The sequence below is a fragment of the Alosa sapidissima genome, chromosome 3 (genome assembly GCF_018492685.1).
Source record: "Alosa sapidissima isolate fAloSap1 chromosome 3, fAloSap1.pri, whole genome shotgun sequence".
In the NCBI taxonomy this organism is placed as follows: domain Eukaryota; kingdom Metazoa; phylum Chordata; class Actinopteri; order Clupeiformes; family Clupeidae; genus Alosa; species Alosa sapidissima.
Window position 1 is genome coordinate 8,462,645 of NC_055959.1, and position 20,440 is coordinate 8,483,084.

The 20,440-nt window shown below is 42.7% G+C and overlaps 1 protein-coding gene across 1 annotated transcript; it reads left to right on the plus strand.

Annotated features, from left to right (window-relative positions):
* The first annotated feature begins 8,473 nt into the window (after positions 1 to 8,473).
* On the plus strand, positions 8,474 to 17,089 carry znf598 (zinc finger protein 598). Its single transcript, XM_042086947.1, has 12 exons — positions 8,474 to 8,809; positions 9,825 to 9,937; positions 10,065 to 10,194; positions 10,315 to 10,526; positions 11,119 to 11,336; positions 11,826 to 11,943; positions 12,313 to 12,608; positions 12,769 to 12,829; positions 13,100 to 13,977; positions 15,058 to 15,220; positions 15,516 to 15,660; positions 15,974 to 17,089. Exons 1-12 carry the CDS (start codon positions 8,636 to 8,638, stop codon positions 16,343 to 16,345), a joined length of 2,880 nt encoding a protein of 959 aa, XP_041942881.1. The 5' UTR covers positions 8,474 to 8,635; the 3' UTR covers positions 16,346 to 17,089.
* Positions 17,090 to 20,440: the final 3,351 nt, after the last annotated feature.

A 20,440-nucleotide genomic window follows, 5' to 3' on the forward strand; every position in this document is an offset into this window, starting at 1 on the left:
TCATAATCCTATTTTATACATAGTCTATGATCCTAAGTCAATGACAGACAAAATTGAATCTGAACTAATCTTAAGGTATCAGGGTGGAAACAAATCTATGGTCTCAAGGGCTGTAATCGCAGGTAGGCTAGCTCTGGCTGACAGGGTCAAACCTGCACAAAATGGAAGATGCAGGATCATTATGACACCTTCTCAATGCATGCCAGTGCATGCAGTTTCGTGGAATTCCGTTCATGGGGGACCATACAATACATTAATTTATGTGTACATTTAGTGACTGCACTGGCCTGTAGATGGCCAGACACAGTTTTCTGAATATCTCAAGAACCGTAGGGCCTAGGATGACCAATTTTTGTATGTTTTTGCAAGTCAACCCATCTCATATCCACTCATTTGATAGCACCACCTTGTTAAAAATGAAAAAAGCAAAAATGAGACATTGTAATCGCTGGGATCTTTGGCTGACAGATTCAAAACTGCACAGAACTGTATATATAGAACATACAATCTATGATTTCGACACCCTCTGAATGCATGGCAAGTGGAATTCTGCTAGTTTATTCAACCAAATGTTGTTTTGAGTTGTCTTGTGTCTCTTTGTGTTGTCATCAGATATAAATCATTGTTTGATCCTTGAATCATCATTATACTCTTGAGTACCGTAGTTTAATTCAGCCATGGCCAAACAATGAAGTTGTAAAAGTAACAACTCATGACACATTGTCAAAATTATTTTCACATTTGGTTATCCTTTTTAAAGAAATGTGAATGTATAGTGCATGGGGAAACATGGTATATGGACCGTGTTAGACTCATTAGCAGTTGTTGATCTCTGTAGAAATCCTCCAGAGGGAGGAGAGGGGATTTTGGGATGTCATGGCAGCCCCTTGGGGCCTTAGGTTTGGTTTGGCTGGGGGCATGCTGTCACCCAGGTGTTCACCAGGGACCTAGAGCTCCAGCCTGCACGCCAAATGTTTTGCCCTCAGAGGCGAAGAACCCCCCGGCTGTCCCATGAGGGCTAGCTCTGTGTGCCAGGGTTGACGTTGCTCAGAATACTAGACAGCCATATAATAAAAAAGGGAAAAGGACAATTTTTATTATTTGATTTTTATCAAAGGTTGTCTTGAAAAAGGCACTTTTGAAAAATTAAACATTAAACAGTAAAAGATCAAATTTCATTATCAGTATTCATGTCCATTTGCCAACCTTTTGCAGGCCATTTCTTAAAAAGCTCAGGAGATAACCGGCAGTCTTCTGCCCATCAGATACCTCAATGCTGCTGTAATCGGCTCCTGTTGTCATTTTCTATGTGATAAATCATTCATACCTCATCATTCTCCCTTTAGATGCTCCCCCTAGGATCCGCTGTCACACCAGACTGTGTACTTATACAGTTCACTCGCAGCTCCAGGGGAGACAGCACCTACCTTTTCCTCGGGAGCCTTTTCGGGATGTTCTTCCACCAGCCCCAGTGGACAGTCAGCAAAGTTCTTCTGGAATGATACATACTTGGCTTGCTTATGTTATGTACAAGTGTATGTGTGTGTGTGTGTGAGAGAGAGAGAGAGAGGGAGAGAGAGAGAGAGCTGCATGGACCTGTTTTTGATGTGCTGCTGTGTGGGAGGTCTGCTCCACACAATAGATCATGATTTCACACTTTCTTCTCTTTCTCTCCTCCCCCCCCCCCCCCCCCTGTAGCTGAAGTACCCGTGCATCCTTCCTTTCTCCCCAAAGAGCACCTCTCCAAACATATAATGATAACGCTGATTTTAATTACCTCCCAGGACTGCTGGGCTCGTGACTATCTGCCGCACGATGGGGGAGATCTTTTGGACTTATCTCAGGGAACACCTGCATGTCTCTCTCTTTCTCTCTCTCTCTCTCTCTCTTTCTCTCTCTCTCTCAGGAGGCAGATGTGGTTCAGCCAATTTCTTCTCCAAGTAATATTTTCTGTCTCTGATCCCCACATATGAAACAAGACAGATAAAAAAGCAGGATAAATAAAAGTGCTCTATTGCGATTAGTCATGCGATGCCATCATATTACATAACTTGACTTTTTATCCCCCTCTTCCCCTTTTCCATTGTACGCACACCTGCTCAGCTTAATAACTGGGCACAGGCCAGCTTGTTTTGTGAGTTGGCTGTTCATGGATTCATGGGTGTTTTTTGTTGCACAGAAGGTATTCTCTGTCTTGCCAAACGCGACTTGTTCACATCAAAGTACTTCACAGTTCACATTCACATCAGGAGTGAAATATGGTCAAAGAGGAACTGGTAGTGTGTGTGTGTGTGTGTGTGGTGAGCATCTAACTATAAACTGCTTACAATTTTGTACAGGAATGTAATTACCAAAGTTTGAGGAGATTGCACTGGTGCAGATGTATTAATTGTATTGAATCACTCTCTCTCTCTGTATCTCTCTCTCTCTCTCTCAAATGATTACACAGCTACAGCTGGATGAGGTAGGGCGCCAGAAAGGGTCAAAATACACCAACGTCACAACCGAGACCCTGGCACAGTGGAACAGCACAAAGCATGAACACATCTCCCGTGGGACTCATTAGGCTCAAGCAGTGGTTCATTAAGGGGTGTGTGGGGGTTTGCTTTGCAGCGATTGTTTGTGGTTGTTTAACAGGTTATTGCCTACACCGCCGCCTGTATATCACCAAGACTCCGCTTGTGGTAAGAGAGGCTGGCGGTATCACACACAACCCCAATGAGCCTCACACTTGCACTCTCTTTGGCAGTGGGTGTATTGATACAGTAAACATCACTGAGCCTGATTAACCAATGCAGCTAACCTGTAGCAGGTTAGATAAATGCTTGTGGGATAATGTATTTTTTTGTGTATAAAAATCTCTCCATTGATTTTCTATAATGGTGTTAAGAAATGAGTTCTTTCATTTAAGCTCAAACCTTTATAATTCTTGTCTTGACTTAAACATGTATGGGTGCATGGATTATATTTTTCTAAAAAAAACAATGTGTAAAAAATACTGCATGAAAGCCACATGCCAATCAAAGCAAACGGTACGAGTTGTTTCATGTACAAATGACAATATTTAAAAGCTGATTACTCTTGCTTAAAATGCAATACTATTGGGTAATACCCAATCTATACGAGCAACTGGATCTATGGAAGAGTCAATGAAATGAACATTCTAAATTGAGTGCTGTATAGATGTGTCGTGAGCAGCTAGATTGCTGGAAGGCCTTCAAGCAAAGAATGTCATGCCAGCTTCAAGAGTAGGAGAGGGGGAGGGAGAAAGGGCCGTGGACTAGTTCCACCAATTGTATGAGACTCCGTGGGTGGGTTAAGCCTGTACACGTCAGTCATGGTTTCAGTTGGATAGCTGCTGATAGGAAGTTGGAGGAGGGCTAGTATGATGCACCACACTCAGACTACTGGACTCGGAGGACCACAACTGGAAGAGATCTAGAGTCTATGGTATTTTTCCCCAAAGGGTAGTTGTTACATGGTTGGAATGCAATTGCGACAAGTGTTTCCCAATACCATAGTTGGAACTAGGTGCAGCTTAGATAGTCCGATGCATCGTTTTAGTGACAGGTGTTTCCCGATAGCATAGTTCCAATGAGCATTCAGAAATACTGTTGTTAAATTGTGGGTAGTTTCACAATCAGGGTAAGTGCTTTGTTTCATGAGGCCTAAAAAAACTTCTTTGTTTAATCTGTATCCATAGAAGGATAAAAAAATCATGGCAATTGTTTATTAACAATTATTAGATTTGAATACTTTTTGTATTCAATATTTGTAATGTTTATTATTGTCACCGACTCAGGTACAGACATGGGGTGTAGAAACAGCAGACAAGGAATTAACCGTTACTGTAAAACAAATTTCATCACCAGCTGGTTATTACAAAATATGAATAACGAAAATAAAAGAAAATGTAAAAGAAATGTATAAGAAGTATATATATGCAGTATAAACACCCGACACCACCACTCAATATGTGCTTGTGTGTGTGTGGCTAGACGAGCCAATTATGCATTTATGAGCTGCCACAAGCCAAGAGAGGCCTTAAGCTGTCCCTCTAATGACCTCACAGTGCCGTGGATCCCAACTGACCACACATTCCCCCGCTGCGGCCCTCCCACTCGCCCCCTCGTCACAACCTTTCGGAGCTCATCGGATCAAATCAAACATCCACCTCACAGAGAGACGTCACTGGAGCCACAAAGGCCTGCAGATGAAAGAACCAGTGCAGTTGTTTGTCTTGTGTGTGTGTGTGTGTGTGTGTGCGTGCGTGTCTCACAAAAACATCTAGATAGATTGAATGAGAAAGGCAGAGGGAAAAAGACAGGGAAGATGAGAGAGCCATTCATCATAAGAGAAACGAATGTTAAGCAAGTAGAGAGATAGATTGAGAACCATGGCACAGGCAGTATAAGGAACATTAACTCAAAGAAACAACACAGACAGATCATTCAAAACCAGACAGAAAAAGGCACAGCAGAGAATGACTCAGGGCCCAAAGAGAAAGACAGAGAGATTTGGATAGACAACAACAGACAAAAAGACAGAGAAAGAGTGTGTGTGTGTGTGAGAGAGAGAGAGAGAGAGAGAGAGAGAGAGAAATAAATCAGAATGCATGACAGTTGATGAGGTAAACAGGTTTAAAAAATTGCACAATGTTGCACAACATGTTAGCTTTTGTGCATGATGGTGGTGAGCGTGTGTGGGTTAGGGGTGGGGGGTGCACTCTTCAATGTACCTTGGCACTGAGATGAAGCAGCAACATGATCAGTCACTTTCACCCAGCAAAACCAGAGATCCAATTCTGCTTTCTGTCCTCTCCAAGTACTCTTCGATGAGTCAGTCACACAAATTTGTAATGTATCAGATCATGATAAGGACACACACGGCACAAAAAAGCCATTCTCTTTCATCCTTTATATCTTTCTTGTGCCTTCGGAGCACAATGAGGGGCTAAGCCGGTGAAAGATAGGGCAAATCCCCACTCGGAGCCGACTTGTAAGAGAGGGAGGGGAGAGATGGAGGCAGAGCCAGCTTTCCCACAGAAATGCCTCTTCTCTATATCACCTCCACCCCCAACAAAAGAAAAATACATAAAATGAAAAATATGAGTCAATGGTAACATGGGCTGCAAGTACTGTATGCCCAGACATACACCCTCCTCGCCAAACACACACACACTCATTATGTGATATTGTCCTCTCTGCTAAGGGGAGCCAGAGATCTTCCTCCAGTCGGCAGAGCCACTTCTGGAGTTGTGCTCATGCCAGAGGACTCACTCAGGGTTCAGTCGCAACATGTTTGCTCCTCTCCATCACTGCAGCCTCAGCAGCTGTTTGGATCATATGGGGCTTTTTTTGTGATCTATACGTGCACTACTTTGAGAGGCTTTCTATACTAGTTTGAAACATGTCAAGGAAAATATATGGTAGTGTGTTTGGTTATGAGGTGATAAAGATGTGCCTATATCTATATAAAAAAAACTAATTAATGCTGAAATGTAGCAAGCATTTATGGCTGGCTATTAAAGCTCAAGAAGACATGTAGGCTGCAGGACATTGGCGGTGGTATGATATAATTAAAATCCAAATGCCCTGTAATTGGCCATTGTTAAATGGAGGAGGATACAGTTAGCATTCTTTATGTTATATGAAAGAGCCTAATGAGACCAGGAATGATGTTATCGCAAACCCCCAGTATTACCATGAGGTGTCAGCCTGCCATCTAGTGGTGATGAGATGAAATGTTGACATGTACAGGACAGAAGGTAAGAGTTGCTTATTTTCAGTCACCACCATTTATATGTGAAACATTTCAAGCAATTAGATGTTGTAAGCTGTGTCAGTAATAGCTTCACATAGGGCCTAGGAGTGTTTGTGGTTATTATGCTGTTAGCAGGCCTCAACATGGCCCTGTGTTTTGTTTGTAATCATCATAATAGTAACCGGTGGAAGAGTTTGAAGATCTAAAAGGAAGGGACAGGGTTTCTTTGCTGCAACCCATAATCATCACAAAGTACATGACTTCTGCCTTCTGCATCTGAATTCAGTTCAGAATGAAATGGGCAAGCAATCCTTCAGCACCTCAAAGGGTTTGTTGCTGAGATGAAGTGTGCTGTAAGTATGTTGGGGATGTGTGTTGGAGAAGCTTCCTGATGAAATAATGTGCTGTGTATGTAGGGGGGGGGGCGGGGGCAGGGACTTACTATTGCAAGCAGAGTACTGTATGTAATGTATGTGAGTGATGACAGTGAAGATGTGTGTGTGGGCGGGAGGGGAGTGGAGCAGTGACTGTGTGTATGTGTGTGTGTAATGTGTGTGTGTAGTGTGTGTGTGGGTAGGTGGGGGCAGTGTGCTGTAAGTATGTAGAGGATGTGTGTTGGAGAAGATCCTGAAGACAATGTGCTGTGTATGTGGGGTGGGGGGGGCAGTGTGCAGCAAGTATGTAGAGGAGGCTTACTGTAGCAAGCAGTGTGCTGTATGTATGTGAAGTGATGACAGTGATGATGTAAGTGTGTGTGTTGGGGGGGGGGGGCAGGGACCTGTACTTCAGGTATCCACAGCATGAACACAGAGAAATTGGATAAACTAACAATCAGCGCAGCCATTGGTTCTGTTGAATGCACTGCTCTATGTCATCATATAAAGCATGCCCCATACCGGATAAGCTTTCCTGGGTGGAAATTGGAAATGGGTATCAATGGCCTCCTTTAGCAAATTCAAAATTGCTGCAGGTTCGCTTGGGTTCTCCCAGCCATGTTGGAGTAATATCAGGGACTGAAACTACTTTTGGGACCCATTCATGATATAGACAAGTTTGAATAACATCTGATATGGTGCAGCAACAACCTTTTTAGATTTTACATTAATGACCCTTACTCATCAACAGAACAGCAACAACAGATGCAGTAACCTGTAATGTGTTCCTATAAGAGCAGTTAGCTTCCCTTCAGGTCATACCTGTGAACAAGTAGCTCTTCTAACACTTCTACCCACAAGAGCAATGAAAGCACAACCCTTTACAAAACACTACAATGTGATTCAAATGTCAAACATCATCAAGCAAAAGTTATGGAAGTCCAAGGTCGTGCTGTTTGGTTTATGGGTTATTCCATATCAATTCAACACAAAATTATTGGATTCGACAGCATGGTCTCACATTTTTGCTAATTTTTGTACAAACAGTCCCCTGTGTCATGTGAACATTTCAGCCTTATCTTATTTTGTTGCTGAAATATCCCCTTTCAATTATGGATGGACAAACCCAGAAAATTGCCCCAAATATTTTATAATATTTTTTCCCCTCTCTTTATTCCTCTCAACAAAAGACAACAAAAGGCAAAGGCCAGGATAGCAGAAGTTGTTTATGTACAGGCCTATTGGATAATGTGTAGACCTCTGAGTTATTATAGCCTAGTAAAAATGTTGAACTGGCTGGAGTGGCTCATGGGATGTCAAACTGTGCAATAGTAGGCTACTGTATCAATTCACATCAATCACAATACAGAGCGAATTGTAAAGCCCCCCATCAAGACAGGTGTGGGCCCTAAGCCAATAGACACAACTTGAACAAATGAAATTATCAGCAATATATTTCAGGGTGAATTCTGGAATAGCCTATCAAATCTCATTCAAAGGACATGAGTCCAAAACAGTGGCGGCTGGTGATATTTTTTTCTAGTGAAGCAGTTCTGAAATTATGACCCCCCCGGAAACGAACATTCCGCCTAACACACCTGCCAAAGTTGGTGAGGTTGAATGTAGGCTATGATGACACTGAACTGTCTGCAATGGCATAAACACAAGCTATGTTGTGTGATCAGTCAGAGAGCTAAGAGTAATTTGTTGAGAAATCAAGACCTGTTTACCACCATCTCAAAGTACAGGCCACAAATGGCCAATATTCTAAGCTACTAATTATGCCCCTTAAGCAATGTCAAATTCAGTAGCCTATTAAGAGACACATTCCTGCCTCTGGGATACATTAAGAAATTATACCATGACTGCTGCTCTGGCATATGTTTGACCAACCAGTTTGTTTCTGTCACTGCCTTCCTTCTCTACAAAAGTAAAAATCCACTTGACATTTGCCTCCTGATACACTGAATAATCCTAGATTTTTTTCTGAATCAATCAGTGTCTATTTCGTTTTTAAATGGTAGTTGAAATTTAGCTTCAAGCAGATTGTTCTGAATTGTCTTTGACAAAGTTGAGGATTTAAAAGCCAAGACTTTTTAACACATCCATAACATAGGCTAATGTTATCATAACACATCAGTGAACTTACAGGACGGCTACGTTGAGAAGCTGCACTTTCTAAAATAAGACTAGGAATGCACTGAAAAATCTAACATAAGACAGCCATAAATTCACCATTCAATTCCATTCCAGTGAGCTTTATTAGCATGACACATATTTTTGAACGCCTGTAGATAGCACGAGATTTAATTGACCCACAATGCATTGGTACATGCTGTTACGTAAGCAGGCACATCGTCGTCAGCCACCCAACCACCCAACACAAACTTAGCATAACTAGCCAACAACGCAAGCTTGAGAGGCCCAAAATTCTCGGGATTTCAGAGCTAATACTTGGATTTCACATCTGTAGACCTATCTGTTTGTGCCTTTACACCATGGAATCAACATCTATGAAAGAAACCGAACGCACATGTGTGCTCTGCTGTCAAGATATCGAGATTTTCGCTCTAGGAAAATGTGATCACCCGGTGTGCTACCGTTGCTCCACCAAGATGAGGGTGCTATGTGAGCAAAAATACTGCGCCGTCTGCCGGGAGGAACTTGACAAGGTTGGTAGCTTACTAAGACATGCTAAGTTAATCATGTTTCCAGTGATTAACTGCACTAATGAAGCACAAGGTTACTTAGTGAGTTGAATGCCAACGTTAGCGGAAGGACACTAGGTATCTATAGCTAATGTTTGGCCCACATAGCTAGCTTGCTACATAGCAATGACAGCTTGGAAAGATATCGTTACAGCTTTACCGCTAGCTCTATTAGTTACTTGCCCATAATAGTCTTTATTGTCAAATAGATGAGTAGTCGGTCACACGAAGAGAATAACTTACGTTATTCAAATTTGCATAGTTACACACTGTCAGCTAAGTTAAAAACTTAGATTGCTAACGTCAACACCTCTATTGTGAGCTATTATCGCTAGTTAGACCCACCTATATAGAGCTACGTACATATCTAACGTTAGCCATAATTTATGACATGATTTATGTCTCTGTGTCGTTAAGTTGTTGTGTAGGTTAGGTGATAAGTATTTCGTCTTCCTCTCAACCAAACTACAGGTTATTAATTGTCCAACGTTAAGTGCTTAGATGATGGTGAACTATCTGGCACACCTATCGATAACTCATCCTGCTAGTAACATCAACTTCAGTGGTTCAGAGTTGGTAGGATTATGCAATCACTTGTAGTAAGATTACTTAACAACCAGGTCGGGCTGTTGTACAACGTGTCATTCCTTTATTATCTTTGTGAATGCATGTCAGCCTTGGAACAGCGGAATGATTTGGAGTGGAAATGTTAACTCACTCACGGCGGCACTGCATAAACTTAACACCAGTCTTTACCTGAACGGCCTTATATCCACTGGAAAAGAATGACGTGTGAGATTCTTATGAAGCGTCAGTTGTATTTGAAAAATGACATAGCGTTGGGCAAATACCAAGGGTGAGATAATTATTCCAGTGAAGGGTAACAATTGAGTAGGAAGCAATTCTGTGGATTGTTGTGTTGGGCTTGCTGATGTCCCTATCAATCCATGAATTTAAATTTCTACCGTTTGTATTCCAGGTTATCTTTGTCAAAAGACTCCAACCTTTTTCATCACTTTCAACTGATCAGTTTCAGTGTGAGAAGAAGAACGACATCTATTTCAATGATGCCAAGATCTATGCACAGTACCGGTAAGTGTGGTTGTGTATTCTTTGATAAATTATGTGAGAATGTCTTTCATTGATTTCTAACTGTGTTTTGTATGCTATATGCTATGTGTGCCAGTGTTTGATAGGTATTTCTCAATCCACATTGCAGGCGAATTTTGTTATCAGAGTGTCCACAGTGTCAGGAACCAAAGGTTTTTTCTAAATTTGAAGAGTTGGAACAACACATGAGAAAACAGCATGAACTATTTTGCTGCAAAATCTGTGTCAAGCACTTGAAGGTAATTAGGCTATACTTGCGTGTTTTTATTGCTGGGATGGTTGTCGTGTTTTGGTGCCACATGGAATGGTTGGGGTGGTTGTCCTGTTAATATAACTTATTTTCTGTCACATTCCCTCAGATATTTTCATATGAGAAAAAATGGTACAACCGCAAAGACTTGGCTCGACATAGAACACAAGGGGACCCAGACGACACATCTCACAGAGGGCATCCCCTCTGCAAATTCTGTGATGAACGCTACTTGGATAACGACGAGCTCCTGAAACATCTGCGGAGAGACCACTATTTCTGCCATTTCTGCGATGCAGATGGAGCCCAAGAGTACTACAGGTGGATGATTAGAAACTTGTTGGTGTATACTGACTTCAGTTTTTTTTAAGATGCACTATTCTTCTCCGTGGTTACAAGTCAGAAATACAACACATCCTCCTCTACATATGTGCTGTGGTCCTGCAGTGCAACCCCCAGTAGGGGCAGGGGTCTCCAACCTTTTTTTTCTCCGAGAGCTACTTTGACAAAATGGACATGGCCGAGAGCTTTTATGTTAGTAGTAGCATGCCATGTATTCACATAGCTGATCTCCACCCAAAACCGCTGAATAAGATTTGTATGCTTTTTATACGTTTCTTTCAACTCCTTTACCTTCTAAAAAATTAAAATTCATAGGAATTTTAACATGTTTCCCAAATGACTGGGTTAAAGGTTATCAGATTTATAAACATCTTCCTCAAACCATTGGCAACAGGAGTAGGGATACTGTAGCTACAGAAACATGACATGAAGTGGTGAAGCATCCAACATTATCCAAACTATCCAACATTGGAGAGTAATGTATTTATGTACTAGTAATTCCCAAACACACACATTATGTGATTGTCGTCCTTGTCGAGCTATTAAGTTAAAACGGGTTACTTTTCTACAGCGATTATCAGTACCTCATGGAGCATTTCCGGGAGAGCCATTACCTTTGTGAGGAAGGCCGCTGCAGCACGGAGCAGTTCACCCACGCCTTTCGCTCCGAGATCGACTACAAAGCCCACAAGGCTGCTGCCCACAGCAAGAACCGGGCCGAGGCTCGTCAGAACCGACAGATTGACCTGCAGTTCAGCTACGCCCCTCGTCAGCAGAGAAGGAATGAAGGTGATGGTGACAGCGGTTGCTGTCCTCCCCCATGGTTTTGTTAATGAACTGAGGAGGAGGAGAGGGCAACGGTGTACTTCAAAGGCAGTGTTTGAGGATGTAAAAGTGCAATTAAATGAGGCAGACTATAATGATGCCATCGTGTTAAGACAGGGAGGGAAACAACAGTTTTGATTAGTATTTTGTGTATTTGATACGTAATGTTTCTTTGCTTCATGTATTATGCCTTAGTATTCATTTGTCAGGCTCTAAGAGATGTAAATAAATGCAGTAGACACAGAATCTCCTGGGACACCTGAGATCAAGTCCAAGATCAAGTTGATTTTTTTGACGAGCTGCACATTACACATGTTCAGGGTCTTTATCTGACTATTCATTGCTGTGCGATCATAGGTGCAATTTTACCTAACAGATTCCTGCTGAGGATATGTTTGGCAATGATTTAGTTTCCCTCCCATTCACTGGCTGTCATTGTGTTCTTCTTTTAAGGTATGGTAGGGGGTGAAGATTACGACGAGGTGGAGCGTTTCAATAGGCACGGCCGAGGAGGCAGAGCACGGGCCCCAGGAACTCATCAGAACATGAGGAAGAGCTGGAGATACAACCGGTAAGAACTTAGTCCCATTCGCCGCATACCAGCCCCTCAGATTCAGAGAAAAGTGTTATCATATAAATTATTGCAGTGACTTGGTTAGTATTACTCATTTTGTACACATTAAGTATGTGATCAAATTCTGGTTGGCATTTATTTTCTATGGACAACAGTTTAATTCTAGTACGTCCCCCTGCTCTGTGCCATTGCCCATGGTAAATGAGTGGTGACTGTTGAGAGTGGGATTTCCTCACGCATGACTGAAGGTGGCGTCAAAGTCGTAGTGCATGGCATGCTGCAGGGGAAAAGCTCTGGTGGTGAAGAGCTGGTTGTACACTAAATGTGAGTGTGTGTGTGTGTGTGTGTGCGTGTGTGTGCACACAGAGAGGAGGAGGAGAGGGATGTGGCGGCGGCGCTTCAGGCTTCGCTGGCCATGCAGGAGGGCCAAGCAGGGCCAGGGCCAAGCAGGAGGGGGCAAGAAGAGCGAGGGCCAATTAGGAGGGTGCAGGAAGAGCGAGGGCCAAGCAGGAGGGGGCAGGAAGAGAGAGGGCCAAGCAGGAGGGGGCAGGAAGAGCGAGGGCCCGCTGCTGAGAAAGGCCCGCAGAAACCCCGCGAGAGGATGGACCCAGAGGAGATGAGGAACGCCAGAGGCACTGCAAAACCGCCCAGTGAAGCGCAAGGTGAGGACTGAGAGTGTGAAGTTGGCATAAAACGCACTCTAGCTACTCTAGTCTTGGTTCCATATTCTTTTTCTGTCCTTGAGTCATTAGTTTCCTGCTCTTTTTGCTGTGCTTTTCATGCTTAGGGAAAAGGGGGATTATTATTTGCTTTGTTTTTCAGGTCGACCGATGGGAAACATTTCACTTACAGGAGATGACTTCCCTGGCTACCCCATTATGAGGTAAGCATGTGCTCTCAGCTTGGCATACCTTTTCTGTTTCCTGGGTTTGGTGATGGATCACACATGATATAACATAACATAACATAACATAACATAACATAACATAACATTATGTTCTCTCTCTCTCTCGCGCTCCCTCTCTCTTGCTCCCTCTCTCTCTTTCTTTCTTTCTTTCTCTCTCTCTCTCTCTCTTGCGCTCCCTCTCTCTTGCTCCCTCTCTCTCTCTCTCTCACTCACTCTCACTCTCACTCTGTCTCTCTCTGTATGTAGCAGCTCAATCAAACCCGCTCCAGTCACTCTGAAGGAGGATGACTTCCCCAGCCTCTCTAGCGCGCTGCATTCCGCACCGATGACGCCCGCCTACAGTGCGCCGCCCCGAAGCAAATCATCCTTTCAGGAGGAAGACTTCCCCGCGCTCATCTCTAAAATCAAACCCAGGAAACCGCCCGAAAGCTCTGGGTCGGCATGGGCCGGAAGCAAGACGGTGGTCCTGCCCACCAAAACCCCCGCCGCTCCCCCTGCGTCCGCCCACGGCTCTTCAAGTGGCCCTCAACCTCTCTTGCCTTCATCCTCCTCCTCTTCCTCCTCTTCATCCAAACGCAAGAAGAAGCTCGGCACTACCGAGGCTCCCAAACCCGCCCCGAAAATCAAGTCGCCGTGTTCGTCAGACGAGGAGGATCCCCTCCCAGGCAAGACGGTTAAGGAGATCCGGGCAGTGCCAACCATGCTGGACATCTCCTCGCTCCTGACCGTGAAGGGGGGCCCTGCTCCCCAGCCTAGCACAACAAAGGCGGGCAAGAAGAAGAAGCCATCCGGCCCCTCCTCTTCTGGTCCTCCGGGGGCACCGACGGACCTGGGCGGAATGGCGTCCAGTGCTGCTCACAAAGAGAACGTCCCGCAAAGCAAGCCACCGGACACCGGCGTCCCTAAAGCCTCTGCACTGAACCCCAACGCTCCCGCTGGGATGCCCAAGTCGAGCGCTATGATGAACGGTTACACGGAAAGGCCCATGAAGGCTCAGAGCAGCGGCTACACCATGGCCCCTACTGAGCAGCCTCCTGTTACCAAACCACTGCCAGCGTCAGACTCTCCGCCCCTGCCCATGGAGGAAGAGTTCCCTGCCCTCATCTCCAAAAAACCTCCACCTGGTACAGTACCTCTAGCTTTCTCTTTTGGATGAGTGTTAAGGGATAGTTTATCCAAAAAATTAGTATTTTGCTTGAAAGCTCATTTGGTACTGCACGAACAAGCAAGCATGACGCTCAGTGTGCCCTGTTCATTGTAGTCATTGTTATCGGAATCATTAGATAAATGCATTTTAAGCACTCATTTGCTCGTTAACTTAACAGTCTATCGTGTCTCAAATCTTGAATGTCATTGATTTTATTTGTAACAGGTCATAGACTAGATCTATCAGGATGTTAAAAACATCTTTGACAACAAGGCAAAGTTCCACCTTTAATTCATTTTGAGTGAAGAGATTAGGGCTTTGGCCCGCAGGGTGTTGATCAAAAACGATAATGGCGACTGTGAGCTGGGCTGGACAGCGACAGGGAGGTTGGGATGGTTGTTGATGGCCATAACTAGCCTAGATGTACACTTTTGTGTTCTAGCAGATCCAGTTTTGGAAATACAATGGCAATGCAACTTAATGGTACAATTTTATTTCAGTTCACGAGGTTTCTGTGTGTGATGAACAGATATGATGTTGTGATGAACACAGACAAATACCAGTTACTACAGGAACACAAAAGGAGAGTTGAATATGCTCTTAGAGTAGGCTGTCATTTTCTGACACTCCTATCAGCATTAAGCGCTCTGCAAATAGTTACTTGCCGCGCATATCGGCGCCGAAAATACATTTTGAAGCATTGGATAAACAATGGATTTTACTGAGTGGAATCAACAAAAAAAAACCATAAATAGTCGTAATCCAAAGTTCAAAGGCAAAGTTTGCCGCTGCTGTGCGGAGTTGCATTGACAGCAATGAAATCGAATGTAATGGAAAGTTGAAAGCAGAGTACGCCGCACTCATGTCAGCACCTATGTGCGGAGCGCTTTAGCCACCAAAGAAATGTCATTGATGAAGAGTTCCATAAGATGCTCGTTTCAGTTTATCTGCGAGTTGATCCAATTAACTGTTCTGATAAGAGAGAAAGGCCCACCCTATTGTGGGCGTATGTCAATACCATACCGTGATGGTTTGCTGATGTCCTTCCACCCCCCAGGTTTCAAAGGCGCATTCCCCTTGAAGAGTACACAGACTGCACCTCCACCTCCACCGCCTGGGTTAGGGGGTGTAGCAGCCATGGTCACCAAACCTCCCCCTGGATTTACAGGTGTTCCTCTCAACAGTAATGTTGTGGATCCTCCTGTTACTGCTGCCAATCGGTGGGTGAATCCTGTTTGCCCGGTTCTGCTTGTAAAGATGCACTCTGTGTTTTTTTTTTTTTTTTTTTTTTAGTGTTGTGAAAGGTTGGCTGTTTAGTGCAAATATCAACAATCAGATTACACCACCTCTACCTTCTGAACTTAGCATGTTTGTTTAGTGGCTGGTATTGTTTATGCTCCATCTCAATGGAATACTTAGTAGTCCATGTGCAGTGACATAATCTTGATTGTTGAAAGCAGACAGTTAAATGGTCTGACCAGCCATACATTTATATTATGTATGTCTCTTCCACAGACCAACACAGTCTCTTGGGACCTACCTCAAACCTGACAATTTCCAAAAGAGAAACATGGACCTGATTCAGTCTATCAAAAACTACCTTCAGAACGATGAGTCTAAGTTCAACGAGTTTAAGAATTACTCTGGCCAATTCCGACAGGTAACAAACGCCTCCATTTGTTAAGATGACCCTAGTCTCTGAAATATTTTGAAATGATTTGAGAGTTATTTTTGATGTGAGAATAATTTCATAAGATTTAGTTTTTGTAGTGTTTTGTGTATTGCCTTATATTTTCATCATACTGAACTGGAATGGTGAGTGTTTTTGTATGTGCCCTCCTACTGAGAGGTTTTCTATTTTCTGAAGAAAAGAGCACATCTGCTTTGCGATATATATCAGTGTAATTGGTTTGTGTGAAGTTAGTAGTGTGCACTAATAATGACCTGTCCTCGTTTTCTCTTAACCTTCCAAGGGTGTGATTTCAGCGGCCCAGTACCACAGGAGCTGCCAGGAGCTGCTGGGCGACAACTTCAACAGGGTCTTCAACGAGCTGCTGGTGCTGCTGCCGGATACGCAGAAACAGCAGGAGCTTCTCACTGCCCACGGGGACTTCAAGGCCCTGGAGAAGCAGCAGGGTGGCGGTGCAGCCAAGGCCAAGAAGAACAAGAAGAAGACGGCCTGGCAGACCAGCTCGCCCAGCCCAGGGTCCGAGCTGGACTGCCAGGTGTGCCCCACTTGTAGGCAGGTGCTTGCCCCGAAGGACTTCAACTCCCACAAGACCTTGCACATGGGGGGCGAGGAGGACTTCCCCTCTTTGCAGGCCATCAGTAAGATCATCAGCTAATAAATAAAGCCCTTTTTGCCTGCGCTCACATGCACAGCCACACAGCTACAGCCACAGCCAGCTCTGTCTGCTAGTTCAGATGACCCAGAGCATCTCCAGAGTGTTTTATTAAAAGGCTTGAGGAGAGTGATTGAGTGCTTCTACCAGTGAGGGTGTGATCTTGATGTAAGAGTGAATGGGGAATGCGAATAAGCCTGTGTTGGATTCTGGGAAATGTAGGCCCTATGTTACAGAAAGGAGATAACCTGATCAGTCCAGGGGTCCTTCATTTCCCCTTCCAAACAAGCAGGACTAACAGTTGTTTTGTTGTTTAAGCAAAATAAGTCATCTTTACTTGAACATTTTTGAAAAGCTAAAGCAAGTCATCTTTTTTTCTAAAACCCACATGGTATAATCCATGCTAATCTTGCTGTTCATCGGGGGGCCGTGTTTTAAACAGGTGAGTTTGTCACCCAAATGTTATGTTTAAATGAAAACGGTGGCAAAATTAGCAAGTTGTTAATTTTAGCCGAAGTCTTTTCAATTTGCTTGCATTGATTTATTTTCTAAATATGTTTAATTTTTGAAAGAATTTTATCGAGTTTGCCTTTTGGGAAAACTAAACTGTATTTATTTAAGCATTTTCCCCACCTGAACACAATCATCCCTCACAACTCATTACATTAATTGAAAAACAAAACAAAAATGATGAGGTTAACGTCATGTGAACAAAAATGCAAACAATTAAAAGGCATACAACATGAAGAGCAGGGTGTCTGTCTAAAAATTATGGCAGACCATTGACTGTGTTTAATTTCGATAGCTTGTTGAGTGTAATTTTACTTTGATAGACAGATGTAGCCTATTTCATGCCTTTACACAAAGCACCTTTGCACTGGTCATTGTCACTCTATTTCCGTGGTTGCTAGGCAGAGGTGGAAAAAGTACGAAAATATTGTACTCAAGTAAAAGTACCAATACCTTGATAAAATATTATTCAAGTACAAGTTAAAATACCGATCTGAAAATGTACTCAAGTAAAAGTAAAAAGTAGTTCATTTAAAATGTACTTTAAGTACAAGTTACTTAGTTACTTTTTTTTTTTGGGGGGGGGGGGGTACCAGAACAACTAGTTTTACCAGAGACTTTCTAATGAGGAGATACAGCACTCAAAAAATCCTCCATAGTAGGCCCAATGCATAGGGTTAGTTTGTAACGCCAATATGGCAGTTGTTTACACATATCACAACCCTTCCATGGCAAAACGTCGACAAGTGAATACATTGAGCCAATCATGTGGTGTGTTGTAAAATACATTGAGCCAATCAAGTGGTGTGCTGTGAAGACATCGTGCCAATCATCTGTTGTGATCTCGCTGCTTGAGCAAGATTGGTGTCGTGAAGGCTTACGCACACGCATTTCTGCCGAAATAGATGCACGATAAGTGCCCAAAAAGTGTTGCAATATGGCCGCCGAGTGGAGGTACTTGCCTGATAAGGACATTGAGAAATGGAGATCTATGTGAAAAATCACCGGAGTTCTCCTTTAAGTTTGAGCAGTAGTTGATTTTCAAAGTTAGTTGCACTCATCCTTGGGTCGCTTTGCAGTGAACAGTAATCCAGCACAACAGGCTTGTGCAAAATTCCAGAATTGAATTGAAACTGGCTCTTAAATTCCAATTCAATTCTTGAATTTCTCTTTCATTTCAATTGAGGTAGCAAACAGGAAGCAGAATTGCAATTCGAATTGTGCACAACCCTGCAGCACAACTGAAAAGCCCCTCACAGGCAGCTGAGGCAGGCAGGCCAATGTTGAGTTGCAGAGAGTTTTTTTTATATTTGGAAACGAGCAGAAGGTTCAGCAGATTAAAAGGTGTCAAACTGGTGGGGGAAAGTGGGAAGTATAGGGCCCCAATGGAGGAGAGGGCCCTTGAAAAGTGAAATACAGGGGGCACAACATTTTCACCAGGCATTAGTAATAACTCCACACATAAAAAATCCAAACAACATCCATTAGTAATAACTCCACACATAAAAAATCCAAACAACTCCATAAGTAGAGTCATGTGTAATGAAGTGGAATAACACAGGGAAAAAGTATTGAACACGCTAAGAAAAAGCACTAAGGCAAGGAAAGGGAAGGAACGAGCTGGAATCTGTAAGTAGTTAGAGAGTAGTTATCCTTTCTATCTGCAAATTAATATAAGCTTGGTTAGTAGCCTACATATCGATGGGCTATAAAAAGGTTTTTATTACCAAGGTGTCACACAAGAAACATTTCATGATGGATAAAAGCTCTCCCAAGACCTTTGCAACCTTATTGTTGCAAAACATATCAATGAAACTGGTTACAGATGCATTTCAAAACTTCAGAATCTTCCAGTAAGCAGCATGGGAGCCATTATCTGCAAGTGGAAGAAACATCACTGCATCATCAACAGGCCTTGCACAGGATCTCCTCGCAATATTTCTGACCAGGGAGTCAGAAGGATAGTAAATTCCAAGAGCCAAGGACCACTCGGAGAAAGCTCCAAAAAGACTTGAAGGCAGCCAATTCAATTCAATTCAATTAAACAGTTCTGGAAGTAACTAAAGATCAGGATTCACAAGAGGGACCCCTGGAATCTGTTTAGAACAATGGGCCAAAATCACACCTGATACTGCGACTAATAAGTTTTGTCATACAGGAAATGTATTGAAGCTGGCATTACAAACAAAGGCTTCCACAAAGTATTGAAGAAATTTCAGTAGGAACGTTCAATACTTTTTTTCCTGTGGCATTTCACTTTATTACACATAACTCTTATGTTTGGATTTTTTAAATGTGTGGTGAAAATTTTCGCTAAGTTTCGAAAGTTTAGGCTGAAAAACAAATTTGAAAAACAAACTGAAAAACAAAAAAGCGTTCAATACTTATTTCCACCATATTATTTTACCTGAATATTTTAACTTACAAATGAAATGTCAAAATGAATGTCAGACGAAATGTAAAGTTTGACTGACTGGATTTTGTATACAAAACATAGTGAAAACTATCTAGTTTGTTAACTACCACAGTCACGAGTTGGGTCGCGATAGTCTGTCATTTTTAAAAAGTGGGTCCCCAGAAAAAAAGTTTGAGAAACACTGGTCTAAGGTCTCTCCCTTGCTAAAGAGCTAAATGGTTTACCACCTGCACGATTCATAAGGTAGTCTATCTTTTGTTTATTTAGTTGAGCATCGCTAGTGAACCGCTAATTGTTGTGCTGCTGGTGCAATGTCTTTTCTCCAAGAAAGCCAAGTAAGGTTACTAAAAAAAGGCCAAAACAGGAAAAAGAGAGACATCAACATAAGGGGAAACAACTGCTAATAAACTTCTTTCCAAAGAAAGGTGAGCACAAACGTCAAAACACGAAATCCCATGGTGTTTGCTTGAATATCTCCGCAATCATTGGTGCTAAAACGAACTGAGACAACCCATTTGAATAGCGGAAAATACACTTTCATAGGTTAGGCTAATCTGATGCATTGTGATCCAGCTCCATCTCCATCACTTTCAGAAAGACTGCATGGCGCCAGCTTGATTCATGTTCTGTTGTAGGCTGCATGCTGATCATTATCACTAGGCTAGTGGTTTAGGGCGCGATTTTTTTTTTCTGTTTTCGTTAGTCTTAACTTTTTTTTTTACTCAAGTAATGGATGGGATTTTTGATGTAGCGAATACTTCACTCAAAATGTAATCAAGTAAAATTTAAAATACCGATTTTATAAACTACTTAAAAAATAGCCTACAAAATACACAGAAAAACTACTCAATACAGTAACGTGAGTAAATGTATTTCGTTACTTTCCACCTCCATTGCTAGGTTAAACTCTTCATTCACAAACAATAGCCAACCTGTCATCACTGTTTAGTACGCATAAGCACACATATTTAGTACACATTTTTTAAAGAGTAAATGTGCAGTCTTGCACTAACATTTGATATTGCACATATTGCATATGTTTGGCTCATACAGCTGTGAGCAGATTGCATCCGTATTAAAATCAGTTTCATCCAGGGTTAGAACATTATATATTCCACATATATTACACACATTTTGAATAATCGCACCTGTTAAACTCTCGCAGGGATGAA